General features: G+C 45.0%; 1 protein-coding gene across 12 annotated transcripts in view; it reads left to right on the plus strand.

Moving 5' to 3' along the window:
* The window catches only part of LOC135555510 (nuclear factor 1 X-type-like), a 122,420-nt gene that overhangs the window by 40,573 nt on the left and 63,542 nt on the right, over positions 1 to 18,305 (plus strand). For 7 of the 12 annotated variants that reach the window (XM_064987999.1, XM_064988003.1, XM_064988005.1 and 4 more), the window contains one exon: positions 784 to 1,315. In XM_064987999.1, the coding sequence (XP_064844071.1) occupies positions 784 to 1,315 (532 nt within the window). Of the gene's footprint in view, positions 1 to 82; positions 264 to 783; positions 1,316 to 18,305 lie in introns of those variants that run through there. The other 5 variants (XM_064988000.1, XM_064988009.1, XM_064987998.1 and 2 more) reach the window with 4 other exon arrangements.

Raw genomic sequence — 18,305 nt, forward strand, 5'->3', positions numbered from 1 at the left:
GACCGTCTGTCTTCCTATTGCAGTGTGTTTTTGTGGTGATTTCCATCCTCTTTCAATTTGTTGTTGAAATGTGAGTCTGGTTAGACTTCTTTTGCATGGCAGTAGGAGAGATAGGACATGGTATGGCAGATCTTTTAGCAGCACATTTTAACAGTGGTCTTGTGGCGGCTAAGATTGGCGGTGAACGACCGGTGTGTGGCAACCCTGGCACAGGAACACTATGGCGAGATCTAGGCATTGTCGCTGAGCGATGTGTAGTGAAGGTATTATAGTATAGCTGAATAACTTCTCCTTTACAGTGGATGTAAAAAAAAAAGTGTTTGCTCACTTTGGCTTGAATTTTTAAAATCTCGTTTGTCTTTTAAATTTAAATTAATCTGTTATTACAGTTTAATATAGTTTTTAAATGTGCTTTCAGGTTATATTTTTTGTAAGAAGGACAGGACCAGTAATTTACTATTTGCATTGTAATTGTATGTATGTACCTACAGTATTATTACATTTTGGATATGATTATTATAATTATTATTATTATTATGTCAGTTAGTGGTATTGTTGGTAATGCTAGCCCTGTCTAAGTAAGTAGTTTCTGAACTGAATCCCCTCTATTGGCAGTGCATTAAAATTCTATCAAAACAGGAATTATTTCGGGGTAAAATGTCAGTAAATTTCCTCATCGCTCTTCTATCTTCAATAACTGATCTTCAGCTGCTTGCATGACACCATACAGCATGAGAATAACAGAGCACCCCCCCTCTCTCTGTCTCTCTCTCCCTCTGTTAGGATGAATTTCATCCCTTCATCGAGGCCCTTCTCCCCCATGTCCGTGCCTTCTCCTACACCTGGTTCAACCTGCAGGCACGCAAACGCAAGTACTTCAAGAAGCACGAGAAGAGGATGACAAAGGATGAAGAACGCGCAGTGAAGGATGAGCTGCTGGGTGAGAAGCCCGAGATCAAGCAGAAGTGGGCGTCGCGGCTGTTGGCCAAGCTCCGAAAGGACATCCGGCCCGAGTTTCGTGAGGACTTTGTGCTCACCATCACAGGCAAGAAGCCCCCCTGTTGTGTTCTCTCCAACCCCGACCAGAAGGGCAAGATCCGCCGTATCGACTGTCTCCGCCAGGCCGACAAGGTGTGGCGGCTGGACCTGGTGATGGTCATCCTGTTCAAGGGCAGCCCCCTGGAGAGCACGGACGGAGAGCGGCTGGTCAAGTCGCCCCAGTGCTCCAACCACGGCCTGTGCGTCCAGCCCCACCACATCGGCGTGTCCGTCAAGGAGCTCGACCTCTATCTGGCCTACTTCGTCCACTCACCAGGTCAGTTGGTGAACGCCTTACAGCTTTCACTGTCTATTTCACACACACACACACACACACACACACACACACACACACACACACACACACACACACACACACACACACACACACACACACACACACACAAACACACACGCAGACACGCACACACACACACACACACACACACACACACACACACACACACACACACACACACACACACACACACACACACACACACACACACACACACACACACACACACACACACACACAGGTCAGTTTGTAAAGCCTTTAGCAGCCACACCCTAAGCCTTGCCAAACCCTGCTCCTCCCCATGCACCACCAGACCAAATGCCTGTGATAAATAAAGAGAATCGCCTCCAAGTGTAACGCCTTATCAACATTACAATTATAATACAGCACTTTACAGAACACATTTGACACCACTGACACACGTTTAGTTTGTGTGTTGTTTCTGAGTTGTGTATGTGTCTTTAAATGTGTGCTTATCCAGAGATAAAGTCTGTGCTGGTAAATTTGTTCAGGTGCTTGTGTGCAAATTTGTCTGAATTTAAATATGCATGTTTAGGGGTGTGTTGTCTGTAAACAAACACATCTGCAAATGTGTTTGTCTCTGCGTGTGCTAATGTGCACAGTAATTGTCTGGCTATAAATGAGTGTCTTTAAGGCTGTTTTGTGTGTGTGTGTGTGTGTGGTGTGTGTGTGTGTGTGTCAGTAGCAGTCTGTCGTGTGTCTGTGGGCTGAAGAGCGTGGTGACAGCTGGCCCAGTCCCAGGTTGTTTGGGAGGCAGGCGATTGAGGCAGGGAGAGCCGCCCCGTCTCCAGCCTCAGCCTCCCGCGCTCTACTCTCTCTGGCACCGCAGCCCACCTCACAGTCAGCCCTGCTTCGGTCGCTTCGCCAATACACACTCGCTCCCTCTCTCTCACACACACTCTTATAGCTTATACACGGAGACTCCCATACACTAATGCAAACAAACACACACACACACATGCACACTGCGTACAGAGACAACCCTTCTCTATATTAGCTCGTCAGTTTGGTTTAGTTTGTTTATGCACTTTTTTATTTGTCCAAATTCAACACAGGTGTTTCCTCAACAAACTTTATATGATACTCTATAAGCAGTCCTTTTTCATCAGTTACTTGTATGGAACATGTGGAGACTTACTTTGGAATGGAAAATGTAATGTTGAAATAGAGGAGACCCCGGTGTCACAGAAATGTATAGAATATATTGAATGTTGCATTTCTCTTAGCCTGGTGGATACACAGAGCCCCCCCCCCCCCCCCCCATGTCGGAGGTCAAATGTTCCGCAGAATTTTAAAGATGAATTTGTCATTTATTATATATTAGCTGTATAGATAGCTTGTCTTGGGTATCAGAAAAATAATGCCACACTTTGTTTTGTAAATTATCTTAAATAATAATAGTAATAATAATATTATTTTTTCAATAATGCATTTGAACCTGTCTCTGATTACACAAGTTCATTTATCTTTTTTTATTCCATGACTTTGATCATGAGAAAAGCAATAAGGACTGCGTGAAATAGTTTTGAGTCTTGACATAGCACATTTTCCATGTATATGAAGTAACCGTGCAATTTCTGTCTGACAATACATTTGTTGTTTGAAGATTTTGCTTTTGGCGTTTATTATTTTCTATAACTGAACAGTCCACTGTGATCGTGCTGAAACAAATCTTCCATTTGTTTTCTGTTTCCTATTGTTGGTTAGCAATGAAACACTCAAGTGAAAAGTGTTGCCAGGTATGCTGTGGGTGCAGTTAGTTGATTGACTCAGGTATGGGCTGATGGAACCCTCACGTTCGTAGAACCCTCTCCTGCGTTGGTTACCCATTAGTATAAGGCTAAAGAAACGTATTGTCTTACACCAGGCAAGCGTACAGTTACAGAGCCCTAATTCTGCTTCTTGGCACCGTGATGCTGCAGGCCTCTGTGACAGAGTACCCCATGCCGGGTTCTTTTCAGCACAGTGTGTAACTCAGCGTCAGTTAGCTGGGCCTCTGTGAGCTCGTCTTCCTGTTTCACAATGTGCTGCCGCTAACCCAGGCTCAGATTAGCTCCCTGTGAAGCCGCCCCTTAGAGCTTAGCTCTTTTACCCTGTGCCAGTATTCACCAGTCATCCCGATACTGTTTTACCCTTCAGTGTGTGTGTGTGTGTGTGTGTGTGTGTGTGTGTGTGTGTGTGTGTGTGTGTGTGTGTGTGTGTGTGTGTGTGTATATCTCTGTGTGTGTGTGTGTGTTTACGTATGTCAAGATTAATTTATTTTCTGAAACTTAAATGGTTGCTGCAGTTCAGCAGATATAGTATTCCTTCACTTCCCACTGGGCACAGACGTCAGTTCAACGTCTAGTTTTGGTTTACATTTGGTTGAGTTGTCAGCTAACGTGAATTCAACCCCCAAAAAAATCCGCAGTGTCATTGGATATTGGTTAAAAGATGGGTAAAATAGGAAATTCCCTTACATTGATGATTTTTTGCCAATGCAATCAGTTTTACACGTTGATTCAACGTCATCACATAGAATATTTTGGTTAAATGATGTGGATACAACGTCAATTATTGTACCTTTGTGCCTCTGTACAGGGTGGTATTCCATCATAAATCATTGGTTTTTGTTACCTTTTGTTGAAATCGTTGTTTCCCTGCATCTTTTTTCACACTCATGTCAGAGAATAGAAAGTGTTTTCAAAGCTGGGTCTAAGCTGCCCTTGTTGGCAAATGCACAAGTCTTTCAGGCCTCCTCACTTCTACAGAGACGGCATAGAACTGTCGGCTGACAGCCATAGGCTCCACCTGGTTCTCCTGCCCATAAGCTTCACCACCATAACACCTCAACAGCAGCCCACACTCTCTCCACTGTACACTGCAAGCATGAAAAGTACCATCTTAAAAAGCACAAACCAGTAGAACCTCTGAAGGAGCTGGGGTTAAAAGTCCACTGAGTGTAGGGGAGAGAGGGGGAACAGTGAGTGTAGGGGAGAGAGGGGGAACAGTGAGTGGTTCCATTCTAACCTTTGGAGTGGCAGCGTTATCGTTTTATTCTTAGCTCCCAGGGTGTCTGTGTCTTTCAGAAGGTATCAGAGTCCAGGCCTTATCAGTGCATCTGAGCCGTAGATGTGCTGCAGTTCTCCTGCCCACTGATGTCACCGTCGCCAGCTGCAGGTTTTTCCACCGCAGTATGAGTGACAGGAGACTCCTCTCCTCCTCTGCAGTAGTGCTTTTGTCCAATAATAGACAGTGAGGACTAGCTATTATTGATCAAAGCAGCTTACACTGCCGCTCCACAGCTGCAAGACTCCTTATCAAAAGTATTTTAGACAAATACCTGGCTGTTCACCCAACGTAATGCAATTGCATTTAACCTGTAAGAGTCAGTCACCCAGGACTGGTTGTCCTGAGGTAATTCCTGATGCTGCTGATGATAATGGTTCAGGGATGTGGAGGAAGAACGGGCTGAGCTCATCTTTGATCAGATGTTGAATAAAGCACGGCTCAGCCAGTCAGGCCCTGCCAAGGCCCAGCTCAGGTCACTGCGCGATGGGAAAAGTTCATGTTTTTGTGCGGTGTGTTCCATATTTGTCAGTCTGATGAATCGCCGCTGTTCCAGTATTAGTCATGTTTGGAGCGTGCTCCCTCTCATACGGCTCTCATTACTGCTCTGTTATGATAAAAAGATGTTTCTGAGTGCACCCCTCATCTGTCCACCATGCTAGGAGAGATCTTGTCCAGGGATGTGCATTGTTGGGTCACTGACCTATGCCAGCTCCACGGTGCGGTAAACTCTGGCGCTGACCCGCCGGGACAACGAGCCCATCTCCATCTCCCAGACTCTCCATCTCGCAAACCACGGCAGAGAACAGAGAGAATGATTTAACCAAAACGAACAAAGAGAGTGAGAGCCTTGGAGACCGACAGAGACTTAAGACTTAACACCCTGTCAACCTTATCTATCGTACAGATTTAATATGATTTGCACAATATCCTGAGCTTTAAAATGAGATAATGGTGTTATCAGATTTTTCGAATGAATATGATGTTGCCAAATATGACACACTATTTTATTTCACAAAAAATACAGCCAGCCCTTGGCGTCTTTGTCTTTGTCTATTATGAAGGCAGGCCTGGGAAGGTTTGAGGGTTGTGGATGGGCGTTGGTCCTATGTTCTCTGATTCTGCTGTTGCACCATTCTGTCTCATTCTGTCTCTGTCCCTGTGCCCAGACACAGAGAGAGTGTGGATGGGACCACACAGTCATGTGGATCCTTTAAGTCTGGGTACGTCATGCTTTGGCCAAGAGTGTTTGTCTCTCAGATATAGGGTCATGAAGGAAAAGCGGTGGACGTTAAAAGTATTTTAAAAAGAACCATGAGTTTTACAGGAAAAAATATCTGCTCTTTTCCTTGGCCGATAAACAAACTGAACTGCAGACTTCTGGAAGAAGAACAGAACTGTGTTCCTCCAATGTTCTGGCATGGGCTGTAACCCGGGCCGACAGAGAAATACTGAGAACCGGCGCGACGGGGGCCACATTCATCTCGTGTGAAAAACACCCCGTGAACGCTCTCAATGGAAAGTTTATATGCTGTTGTCATTTGAATAAATGCACCAATAATGTTTGAACGTCGGCGAGCCACTCATGACATAACAGTGTCATTGACACAGTGGCGTTTTTAATATGCAAAGGGTGCAGGGATCTCAAACAGCCTAGCTTGGCCCGTCTTCAGGGCCCTAGTTTTCCCAGTTCCCTTTGTGTGTGTGAGGAGCGCAGAGTGTGTGGAATCCCTGGTAAACAGATTATTCGAGGGTGATAGGAAGTCTGAGGAATAGATGAAAAGACTCAACCCGTTAGGCGGTTAGGATTGCAGGGACACTGTGCGCTCCTTAACCACTTTTACCCATAATTCCTCCATAATCACAGTGCATTTACTGGCTTGTTAGTACACGGGCATACTTTATCACAATATTCCATTTTCTTTATAAAAACAATACATTCACAGTGTCACTGTTTCCTTTAGGCATCTTGGTTTTAGCTGTCCCAAGAAAAATGGTGTTTGTTTTTTAAATTTCGTATTACAAATAATTCATTATTTTTAAAAAATGTTATCTACAGTGACGGAGGATTTTTACGGTATACCCTTTTGGTCACATTTTTAAAATTGTATTTTCTCTTAATTATGTATGATTTTGTGCTTATCATTTTATTTTTACTGATTTAAAATGGACACATATTTACCGGAAATACTTTAAAAAAATAGTTATCGTAGTTAAATAACACATTATAGCAAGCACAGCATCATGGGCACGGAAACATATATAATTGTTTAGTTGTCTCAGCCCTCCTTAAAATATGATTTTGTTCATCTTCATCTGAATGAAAAGAGGGGCTACAAGGAGGATGAGCTGGGATGTTTGTTTTTGTATTTTTTGTATAGTTTTTTGTCTCTAATGCTGTGTCGTCTCACTGCTTGATTTCTTATAGCCTTTTTGTACAGACGCCAGGCATGAAATCTGTCTGTCCCCAAAAACATATACCCACGCAGGAGGGGTGGACTGGCCTTCCTCAGCTCCCTGTGCCACGGAGCGAGGGAGCGAGAGAAGGGATGAGAGCTGCCCACCCAGTTCCCAGCCAGATTCTGATCCGCTTGCGCTCGGCCCAGTAGAGCAGAGCCGGGGAAAGGCTGCCCTGTAATTGGCACAGCTCTTTCCGTACGGAACCCGGGACAGTGGAGGCACAGACAGTCTGGGAATACTGATACGGGATCTCTATCAGTATGTTATTTACTCCCTATCAAATTCTGCCATTTAAATAGAATAGCAACATAGTTTCCCCAAAAAATGTTTTATGAGAACTCTAAATATTTCATTCTATATCTATTATTATGATTTATTGTATTATTGTTAGTGGTATTATTAGTAGTAATTGTGGCCGTAGTGACATCACTCAATCTAATGTAATGTAAAAGAATAGCTCTAAATACAGATGATGCAAAATGCCATGGTGAAAACAAAGAGAGGCAGGGCAGAACTCAGTGTGGCTGGTTGGCAGCGTTTGGCACCCAAAGCTGCAGCTCTGTTTGGAAGGTGCCAGCTTTTCAAACCGCCGCACAGCCTCTGCCAGCCTCTCCTTCTGATCTTTTCTTTCTCTCGTTTTTAACCTTTTTTCAATGGTTTCGATGAACACTTCCCCCCTTCACGGCCTCATCTCCCTCCGCCATGTCAGTGGCTTTTTTAGCGAGCCGAGGGAAATATCAGCGCTAAAATGTAGATGATATAGTATATTATTTTATATTTATTGACCTCTTTATGTTTCATAATATATTAATCACCATTTTATCAAACAGTGATACATTGTGAGAATATTTTCATATGACTTTTTAGTGTTGATACTTTCAGTGTGATTGTGTTGTAAGGGATACTGGTCCAAAACAAAATGGAGGCTCATTCTCAGATCTTGCCCAATGAGAAAGGAGATTGACTTCATGCTAAATAACAAAATGGTATTTACTAAGTAACAACAGTAAACTGCATAGTAAACACGCTGTAAAAATAAATCTATATTCAAAATAACATAAAATAGTAATTCTTTATAGATTATTTTCCCAGCTGCTATAGGATTTTTTTCACATCTTGCAGCTGAACAGGGAGAGAGAGAAGGTGTCTTGTGAGGGGGCGTGATGAGGGTTTGACAGGCACACCCAAAAAAAATAAAAAATAACAATTGACGTGTGTTTGCATCTGCGAGCGAGCCTCACATCCGTTTGGACAGAGACCTGGGCCTTCATGGAGAACATTCGGTCTGAATGATGGGAGAGCGTAAAATGATGGTTGTGGTGGTGGCTGGAATGACTCAATAATGATCAGAAAATTAGGCCCATTATTGACTTAGCGTAAACAGGCCTCTCTAAGTGTGAAAGGGCCCATTCAGCAAGGACCAGGAGCACTGCTTCTTTCTTCCTTTTATGGATCCACCCACGGCCTCAAGAGCCCCTCTTTTGTTCATTGAAATAACAGGGAAGTGAGGGAGAGAGAGGTAAGGGCATCACTCCCTTTGGAGGACATGGTATGGGGGCACTAACATACAGTAACAATACAGCTATGTCTGTGTAATTAGGCATTCTACATATGGATATAGCCTACAAGTGCAGTATGTATTGTAGAAACTGTAACTGCATGTAAAGTTTTTAATAGTTGGACATGCTAATGCTACAATTACGTTCCTAACCCTGCAGACAAACACAGTTATGTTTTAGTACAATATTAACCGCCATTCAGTGATATCATGATGTTTAATGCTGTCTGTGTTGATGAGCTGAGATTCCCTGGCGGTCTCAGACCCTCTCTGGTTCCGCATCACTTAAAGGCGTGTGCGTCGTCGGAGCTCTGCCACGCCAGCTGACAGCCAGGGGACGTAGGGTGTAAACTAGGTGCTAATGCGTCCTTTTGCCTGTTTGTCAGTGCAAATGTTTTAATTAATGGGAATCGAATAAATAAATAAACTCGCTACGCCTCTGAGCAGCTGAAAAACAAACAGGCCTTTGCCGAACCAATAGAGAGAAGGAGACATGGCCACTTTGAAACAGCACTTTTGATCATATCAAAACAATAATAGTATTTTCACTAGTTTTTTACTCTCTATATGAATTAGTTAATAAACAATTGCCATTATTTTAGATACAGTAATTTAGTCATGATGGTATTGTGAGACTTGCTACTCCAATACTTACTTCTAAAACTCAAATTAGGAGAAAAGTCTTCAGAAATGCTTCATGCTGATACTATACAGTTGTGTACAGTTATGAATGGGCAACATTTGACCAAGTGGCAACTGTCTATTTAATTTAGACTGCTCAGTTTCTGAACATAACTGTTATAATAATAATTTTCTCAGAAATGTAATCATTGTGGGAAAATAGTATACAATAAAACGCATGCACACGCAAACACACCTTTTATTATTTTGTTGAGTCTGTGGAGGAAGATTCATGCTATTCTACTGGGATCTGCTGCCCAGTCCAGTCATTCCCTCCTTAAAGAGGAAGCAGGGCTCAGCTCGACTCGGCTCTGGGCTCCGGCACAAAATCACAAAATCAGCTGACACTTTCACTTCATTATGCCGTCTGTTTGCTTTTCATATGGACTGGAGGCTCCATTTCACAGGCATAATTTGGGATGGTAACATTCTCATTATAACCGTCAACTGTCAACACTTCTGCACTCACCTATAATTTCAGACTCATTTGAATTCTTATTGGCAGTTCCAATGCATGCATTTCATAAAATAATAAAAAACAACATTCACAAGCAGTAAGAAACTATGGAGAAGATTAAAGCAGGAAGTAGCACGTTTATGAGATTGCTCAGGTTTGTTTGGCCGTGCATACTGGTGTATTTACTTATGAGCTTTCACATTTTGTAAGTCACCTCATTGTGTTTTGGGCTATTTAGTGTCTGAGGCTGGTGCCTGGCCTTTTGATGCACACAAACATACCTGTGCTTTGAGTAATTGACCAGAAAGCCCCTGCAAGGGGTTGCCATGGCACCTACCCCTGTTCCCTGCATACCTTTGTTGGGCGGTATCCAAGGTGCTTCTAGGACAGCTCCTATTGGCACACAGAGTGTGGTGCTGGGCTGTTGCTGTGGCACTCTGACCCGTAACGTAGGCAACCACAGGGCACACAGCTGCCAGAGGAATCCACTCCGATCTGTTTCACCCTATAGACAGAGCATTACTAACTTGAATATGTCTGAATTCAAGCAGAAATGCCAATACCGGAATACATACTCAAAGAGAAGATTCACTCCATCTTGGTCTCCTTTAGTCAAACCCATCTGAGGGATCTCTGAGACCCTGGTTCAGAGGTTAGCTTCAGTGGGCCTGTTTACAGACCTACGTTTGTTAATTGAATAGCTTCTAAAGGTGCAGTAGTGGTGCAGTAGTGACTATCCTTGGTGTCCCATCCTGTGCACACAGGAAGTGTCTTCGTGTTTTGATGGCCCAGTTATGAGATTAGTTCAAATGGAGGGCCTATGAGAGAGCCTCCTCTCATGGGGCAGAGCTACTGTAGCGTTCAGAGGCACCCTTTGAAAATATTGTTATACTTCATAAACATGAGGCTCTCTTTCCCTTTCATTTTTCAAACGCAATCTGCTTTGCCCTTCAAAACAACCAAGAGATCCCCAAAGATCTCAACTCCTATGAGTGAGTCTATGTATGTTTATGTGTATGTGTGTATGTGGGTGTGTGTGTGCGCATCTTTGTGCATGCGCACATGTGTGCAATAGTGGCAGAGCGAGCGACAACAAACGGCCTCCGTAGCACAGCATATGTGTGCCTTCTTCTCTCCACAGTCTCCCAGTGCTCCCACTCACACACCCAGCACCTGAACCCCAGTTTACACCTGGTGCCACACACACACACCACAACACACACACATAGCAGTGCACATATGTGACCTTACAGTCCCTGGGTAGGCCCAGGACCTGGGATTCACCTCACTGCTCATACTGGGTGCCCCTGCCCTTAGTGGAGGGTGTACAGAATGGTTACAACAGGCCCTGACTTGGTCCCCTCCACCAGTCCTAGACTGGGTGCAATCTGTCACCACACTGGGCTGGGAAACTTGGATTTGTTGATTTAGGCCCAATAACATATGGTATGTTTTGTCAGAATTCACTTTGAATTCGAATGGCCTTAGGGATGGTGTTCAAAAAATGGTCAAGCCAGGGATTCTTGACATGAGATGTTTGCAGATCTCTTTGCCTTATAGTTTTTTTGTGCTAACATGCGCTAGTTGCTGTATGATCTGACTCAGACCACCCTGCTCCAGAGTTGTACTCAAGTTTCCATTATACTACTTTGTTTAATATGATTGAGGCTCTCTTCCAGCAACCCAAACCTACAGGGGAGCACCGAAACGGAATTACCTGAGCCTGAGTCCCTCTGCACATGCTCCTTAGCAGCACAGGCGGAGATTTAGAGGGTAATCCAAGCCGCTGTGTTTATTTTAAGAGCTGATGATTTAGAGACTGACATTAAAAGGAGAGGGCAAACAATTTAAGAGACATTGTGAATGGAAGAGAGGAGTAGGTGTGGGCCGGAGAATCTGGACTTCTCTCTCGCTCTCACTCTCTCTCCTGGCTCTGCTGTAAAAAAGCAGAGATGACAGTGAATTAGAGCAATCTGGCCTCCATTCTGCGGTTAGATTTTTATCTGTGGTTTTGGCCCCAGAGAATACAGAGTCGATGCTTACTTTATTTGCTTGTACTTTTATTGTTGTTTCTGCTCCTTTCATCAGAGTTTATTTTATCTTCTGCTCTGGCTGCGGAATGGGTTCTAGCGAGAGCCGATTCACGCTGGTTCAGGAGTGACCTGGTGGAATATTCCATACCTCGGTCAGAGTTTTCTCTTTTACATGCAGCAGATACTCTACAAATGCTTCGGCCAAGTTTGGTTGCCTGGTTACCCAGACTCATTACTCTGGCCAAACGTTTGTTTCTTCTCCTCTGAATTTGACTCCCTCCCGGGCCCTTATAGCAGGGGTATTCAGCTCTGGCCCTACAAGGTCCGGAGCCTGCTGGTTTTCTGTTTTACCTGATAGTTAATTGCACCCACCTGGTGTCCCAGGTTTAAATCAGTCCCTGACTAGAGGGGAACAATGAAAAGACACAGTGGAACTGGCTTCGAGGTCCAGAGTTGAGTTTGAGGGCCTTACAGAATGCGAATACATTCGAACCGTCTGATTGGTCCCAGAAACCAATGGGTTGGGCCAGATCCAGAACACACATGGATAAAGCGATGAGTTGAAAATTTGTCATTGGCTTTGATACTGTGGGTAGAGTCGATCCAGTCGCTATTTGTATTTGTATTTATTAAGGACCCCCATGGTGGCATGTCTTGGCATGTCTTGTGGGGTATGCATGGGTGTCCGAGCCGTGAGCTACTAGTTTAAACAAAAGCTGATGACATTGTTTTGTACAACGCCTCATGTGACCAAGAACGACTTCAATGATGGCAGATTCAGACTGAAGTATGTACAGTAGCGATCGATATAGCAGCCGAAGAATTCTGTGTGAGTCATCAGGCAAAAATGTTGGGGCTAATTCTGACCGTTGGAAGACCTGTTTTGATCTTTGGGCAGGAACTCAAATCCACAACCCTGGCAGCGTCATAGGGAAATCCTTCTGATAAGAGACATGATTAACCTAACAATTTGAAGCCCTAGGTTCCTCACAGAGAAGACTCCTCTCTGTGCTCTCTGACTCAGATACCTACGTCACATTCCAGTCTCGTAGTTACATTATATTCTGCTCAGCCAAATTACAGTGCATAATATGGTGTGGATTGTGTCAACTCGGTTGACATTGATTGAAGACATCTGCTGTGACATCATGTTTAAACCATCTTGGTTAGACACGTTTGATATGTTTTCCAAAACCCACATTACAAAAAGAAGGCTCTATTCACACATCTCTTTTCAGGGTCTTTCTATGTGTGATATTATATAGCCTAATGCAAAACAAACAGTTCCAAATTACACACATTATTTTCCCATACTGAATCTTCCAAGGCGTTAATCAAATAAACCTTTCTTTCTCTCTTTCTCTCTTTCTCTCTTTCTTTTAACCAGCCTCTTTCTCTCTCTCTCTCTCTCTCTCTCTCTCTCTCTCTCTCTCTCTCTCTCTCTCTCTCTCTCTTTCTCTCTCATCTAATTTTTTCTTTCAGTGAAGTTGTCCTGGCCAGAACTCTAACTGAAATGGCCTTTAGTACAGAGGCTCTTTTGTGGTGGACTAGCTGTTTGTGAAAAATACCAGGGTTTTTCTCTGAGCCTCAGGTCCGTAGCTGTGTTTCTTTTCGGTCTGGTCCGGTAACACTCATGTCCTACACACACTGGGGGCTAAACCTTCAGATTTGATTTTGGTTCGGTTTGGCTTCGAATGTCTTTCCGCTTATTATTGATTTTTTTTAAACTTCCCTTGTTTTCCCTTGACGTTGTGTAGCTTGAACGCCAGCTCTGAGCCTCTCCCCACTCGCCCTGATACATGCAGGCCAGCTGCACCGGACGCGGCTGTGTCGTCTGTGACATTTCGTGAGAGGACATCTGCTCACAGCCCAATCCCTGGCCTCTGAGCCGCCCCATCTCACTTAGCATGCTAGCCGCTGTGTCCGCTCTAACATGAGCTCACCAAGGACAGGGAGACGGCGGGAGTGCAATGTAGAATAATCGGTGAGATGCGCTGGACATATTTTTTCACTAAGAAATCATGCAACGATGCTTTGACGGCGGGTGTGAGGAGCATGTTATGCATACAGTATGCATACTGGTTGTGTATTATTTTGAAATCTGTGTGTATGTTGACAAAATGGCATCCAATAAATTGGGTCATTTTTCAGCCTTGACACAAGGGCACGTGTGTCTCACACACAAATACACAAACACACACATGCACAAACACACGCGCACACACACACACACACTCCCTCATGTGTTCTGCAAGCCCTGTCATTACTGCAGTCTTGATGCGGTCAGTGGGTGGCACAAAGGCCTTTCATTATTGTCATTTTATGACAACTTTCACTCTCTCTCAGCAGCACTCCCTCCCTCTCTCATTTCAGCTCCCTATCTTTCTCTCCCCCCTCTGCAGCACAGCCCTCCCTCCCTCTCTCCCAGCCCTCTGGAAACCCACATCCATTTCTCTGGCTGCTGGAATGGGAGAGTGTTTGTTTTTAGTGTGTAAACCATACTGAGACATATCCCCAGGGCCGGTCTCATTTGAAGTGTTTTGGCGAGGGGGCAGACAATTTGGTCTCGATTGCAAAAGTATGAAACGGGAGATTCAGCCACGGCATTGTTCTGCACTTTGACAGCGGCTGACAGTTATTGTGTTTAGTTTCTGATGTGACCCCGTGCCCCAGTGATGTGTGTATTCAGCGTGAGGCTGGTGTTGTACAATACGTTAACAACGACTAAAGACTCTGTGTCATTAGTGATGTGTCTATGTGGGGAGAGAAGACACCCTCCACCAGTCCCTCGCTGTTTAGCTCAGAGGATTTATTACATTACCTCCTTTATTATACACTGTCATTTATTATCTTACCGACTGCAGTTGAATAAACTAGCCGGATTGAATTGCGACTTTCACACCTTCTCAGAGAGCGCTGGGGTGACAGGGTTTATGGTGCTGTTACAGAGGAGTCTCTGTTAACGCCAGGGATTGAGGGAGAGAGGGAGAGTGGAGCGCGAGACAGAGTTAGGAACGGCGGGGCCAAGATACTGTAGAGAGAATGTTGGAAAGGAGAGTGAGTGACAGAGTGAGTGAATGTGTGTGGGAGTGTGAGGGATTGATTTAGAGATAGCGTGTTATGGTGAGCAACATAAAGAAAAATAGAGAGTTACATAAAGAGAGAGAGAGAGTTATGGAGAGAAAGAGAGAGAGAGTGTTTAGAGGAAGGCCCTGGGGCAGTGGGGGAGTGAGAGCAGGCTGGTTTACCTAAGGACAGGCGGCAGGTAAATCCAGTTTGAGCTCAGCCCCTGGGCCCTCACTGTTCCCGGGGTGTGAAAAGATCCTCTCGCCATGCCCCTCTCTCCTTCTCCACCCCTCTCCTCCTCCTTTTACTGACACAGGTGTGTTTTAGGAGGGGAGGTGTTTTAGGTGGGATGGGGTGGGGGGTCTGGGTCATCCAGGTGAGATAAGGACAGAGCATTAGGGAGGAGATGGGAGGTGGCACTGTGACAGGGAGCTGGAGGAGGGCTCACATGAACTTGGACCATCAACATAGCAGACTGTACCATGTACCCATTGGGCCTCAGGGATTCCTCATGTCTTTATTCAGTTCCAGTGTCCCAGAGGAAAAGGCACCAGTTGGCAGGTGAGCCCTGTGTAGCTGTAGCACCGCTAGAGAAAGAGTATGGGAGTAAGATGTAGTAACTTCCTCTCTTGCCTTCCCTCTCCTGTCCCTGTGCCGCTTGGGCCCAGCCTGTTAGCATGAGGCTATAATTAGCACTTCTAACGTTGTTAGTCTCTAATTCCATTTCGTAGGAGAAGCCCCATGACTGAGTCTGCTGGTAATGCAGAGTTGACTCAAAGTCACAGAGTTTCCCTGTGTGGCTGCTTCCAGGTTTGAACAGGGCCGTGAGTTCATGTGCATGTTCCGCTGGCTAATTAGGATAAAGCCACAGTGGGGTAAATGCTCCTTTAGTCAGAGCCTGACCTCCCCCAGGCTTTAGCAGTGTGAAAGCACGGCCTGTGCCCTCCCTCAATGGGAATTGTTATTCAGTTTAATTATTTTTCACACACTCTCCTCCAGGCCTGCAGTCAGGGAAAATCTCCAGGCCTTGTGATGGGATTCCCTGCTTGTAACGGGTGAATAGGTTCAAAGCATCAACCAACCAGGCTGAGTGTGTGTAAGTTCAGGTGTAACGTAGTATCTCTGCTTTTTGTTCTGTGCGCCTGATAGTAGGGAATCCCTGAGATCATGTCAGGTGGTGTTGAGAAGAATTCTGTTTATAAGTCTGATCCAGTCAGAGCTCTGTGGTCAAGTAGACAGTGAGGAGGCTCATAGCATGATTTCAGAGGCAAGCCAAATTAGGAATCCGTCAGGACCAATCAGAGAGCCATGAATAGCTTTTAAAACTGTGCAGGAGCCAATCAAAGAGTGAGAAGCACATTTTGGAATTAGGCTGGACCAATGTGAGGTGGAGACCAGGTGCAGAGGCTGTCATGGTCCATCTGTGCTCCTCAGCGCGGTGGGTCTCCTGAGGTCACGGAGCTGAAAATCACAAAGACATGTGGAATGCTGAAGCCTCGCCAACACAAACACGCATTAGGCCCGGCCGACCAGGTCCCATGGACCGTCTCTCAGGGGCAACGCTGCACATTGGGCCGTCCAGTCTCCATCCCAACTCAGCGCTGTTCCCCTGACGAAGGAGAAGGAGGACAGGTAGGGAGGTTTAGGGAACTGGTTGCACAATCACTCTGAGAGGAAGACACTAAATAGAGGCCACCTTCAACCTGAAAATAGTATGTTCACCTTCCCTGAGTCTATCTTCTTAGGTGAAGTTGAGGAAAAGAGAAATGCGCAGTTCTATGAAGAAGCTGTAGCGTTTTTATTATGGGATATTAAAGGAGCACAGGGGGCTGTGAGCTGGTCTATTTGACTTAACCATAAAATGGTCTTTTAAATATGGTCTCTTTAACAAAATCCTAATGGTAATGATGATGGTATTAAACAAATAAACAAAGTGTTTATCCTGGCTGGACCAGTGCTGAGGTGCATTTTCTTCCTATATTCGTAACAGAGGCCATTTTGGTCCAGCAGAACACTGTTGGCTGCAACAATAGGAAGGGAGCAGTTAGGGTTTCGCTAGCGGAGAAAAAAAGGATTGTTGAATTATGGGTAAAGACAGCTGAGGCTAACCAGGTTTGGTTGTAGGGTAAAGTGGGGGGCTTATTGAAAAACAAAAGTCTATGACTCAGACACGCACTCAAAGAGAAATTTAGGCTGCAGGCTTTTCCCCCCACCAAAATTCAATGAAAACACATGGAGTCAAATTATATAAAAAAGAACACCTTCAAAAACATAAAACCCAGGGTTCATTACGGCCAAGAAAATGTTCCACGTATCCTCAGTGTAAATGCCAGAAGAGGAGGGGGGAGGGGATCCATCCTCACATTTGCTATCAATTTAGGGCACTGAAAATAAGCACCAGGTTTCTCTGGAGCCGAATGGAGGAGGAATGTTTTCTCTATATAAAAAAAATGAAATGGGGAGGGAGGGAGAGAGTGAGAGAACGGGAGAGGGGTTGAAGGGAGAGAGAGGGGGTGAAGGGAGCAAGAGAAGACGAGGGAGGGAGGGAGGGAGGGAGGGAGGGAGGGAGGGAGGGAGGGAGGGAGGGAGGGAGGGAGGGAGGGAGGGAGGGAGGGAGATATGAGGTGAGAGCGTATAGCAGTTTAATAATAGCAACCTGGGTAAATGAGAGGGCGCTGGCTGATTTGACCTCAAAGTGACCTGGGTCTGGGCTCAGTCAAGCCTCTCTCCACCTGCTGACCACACATGGCTACAGAGGATCACTTCTGTAGCTATAGTTAACACACAAACAGGCCAAATGTATACATGTCTTCTAAACTTGTATAGACACTATGCACACCTACTAACACTGCTTCCCACCTGCATGACAACAGGAGATATTCCCTGTGATGTCTCTGCATATTTGATGAAGAGGATGTCTTTTGAGAAGACAATCAATATTTTTTTTATTTGAACGACATGCTCCCCTCCAGTAGGTTAGGTATTTTAAGGTTGCCTCCATTGTAATATCTTAGAATGTGCTGTAATTCCTAAAGGATATTTTTGGTCTTATACTGTGTGATGATGCTGTAATGTTACATGATCGACCTCACCTGATCAGAACTGCATGTCAGCAAACAAAATGGACAAAGACACTGACTCCTCTCACACAAACTCCTCCATCCAAATGTTTCTTCCCGGGACAACATGTTGCTCCTGTGTTGGAGAAACAGACGAAAGAAGAGGCCTGGAGAAAAAGCAGGAGGGAGAGCAGAGAAGGAAAGGGAGAATGTGAGAAGGAGGGAGGGAGAGTAAGAGAGAGACCAGATGTGTCTTTTGTTTAGATTTGAACAGGGCGGAAAGGAAGGGTGTAGGAGTTAGGGCTGAGTGGTGGAGGGGGATTGAAGGAGTGTTATGAAACCAAACCATTCATAGTTGAGCGGCTGCATGTAGGAAGGAGGCTGTACAGTACGGTATGCGTGTGATTACCTACCAGCAAACCACATTCATTATCCTAATTGCTACAATGGTGCCGGCGGTCGGGACTGAGAGGGGCGACCGAGAGTGAGCCACGCTGTTAACATTTGTTAGCCTCATTGACTCAAGAATTCACTGTCTCTGTCATTTTAGGCAGCGCAGAATGGTGGTGGTATTCTCATACTAGCC

This window comes from Oncorhynchus masou, chromosome 15, assembly GCF_036934945.1.
Source record: "Oncorhynchus masou masou isolate Uvic2021 chromosome 15, UVic_Omas_1.1, whole genome shotgun sequence".
Taxonomy (NCBI): domain Eukaryota; kingdom Metazoa; phylum Chordata; class Actinopteri; order Salmoniformes; family Salmonidae; genus Oncorhynchus; species Oncorhynchus masou.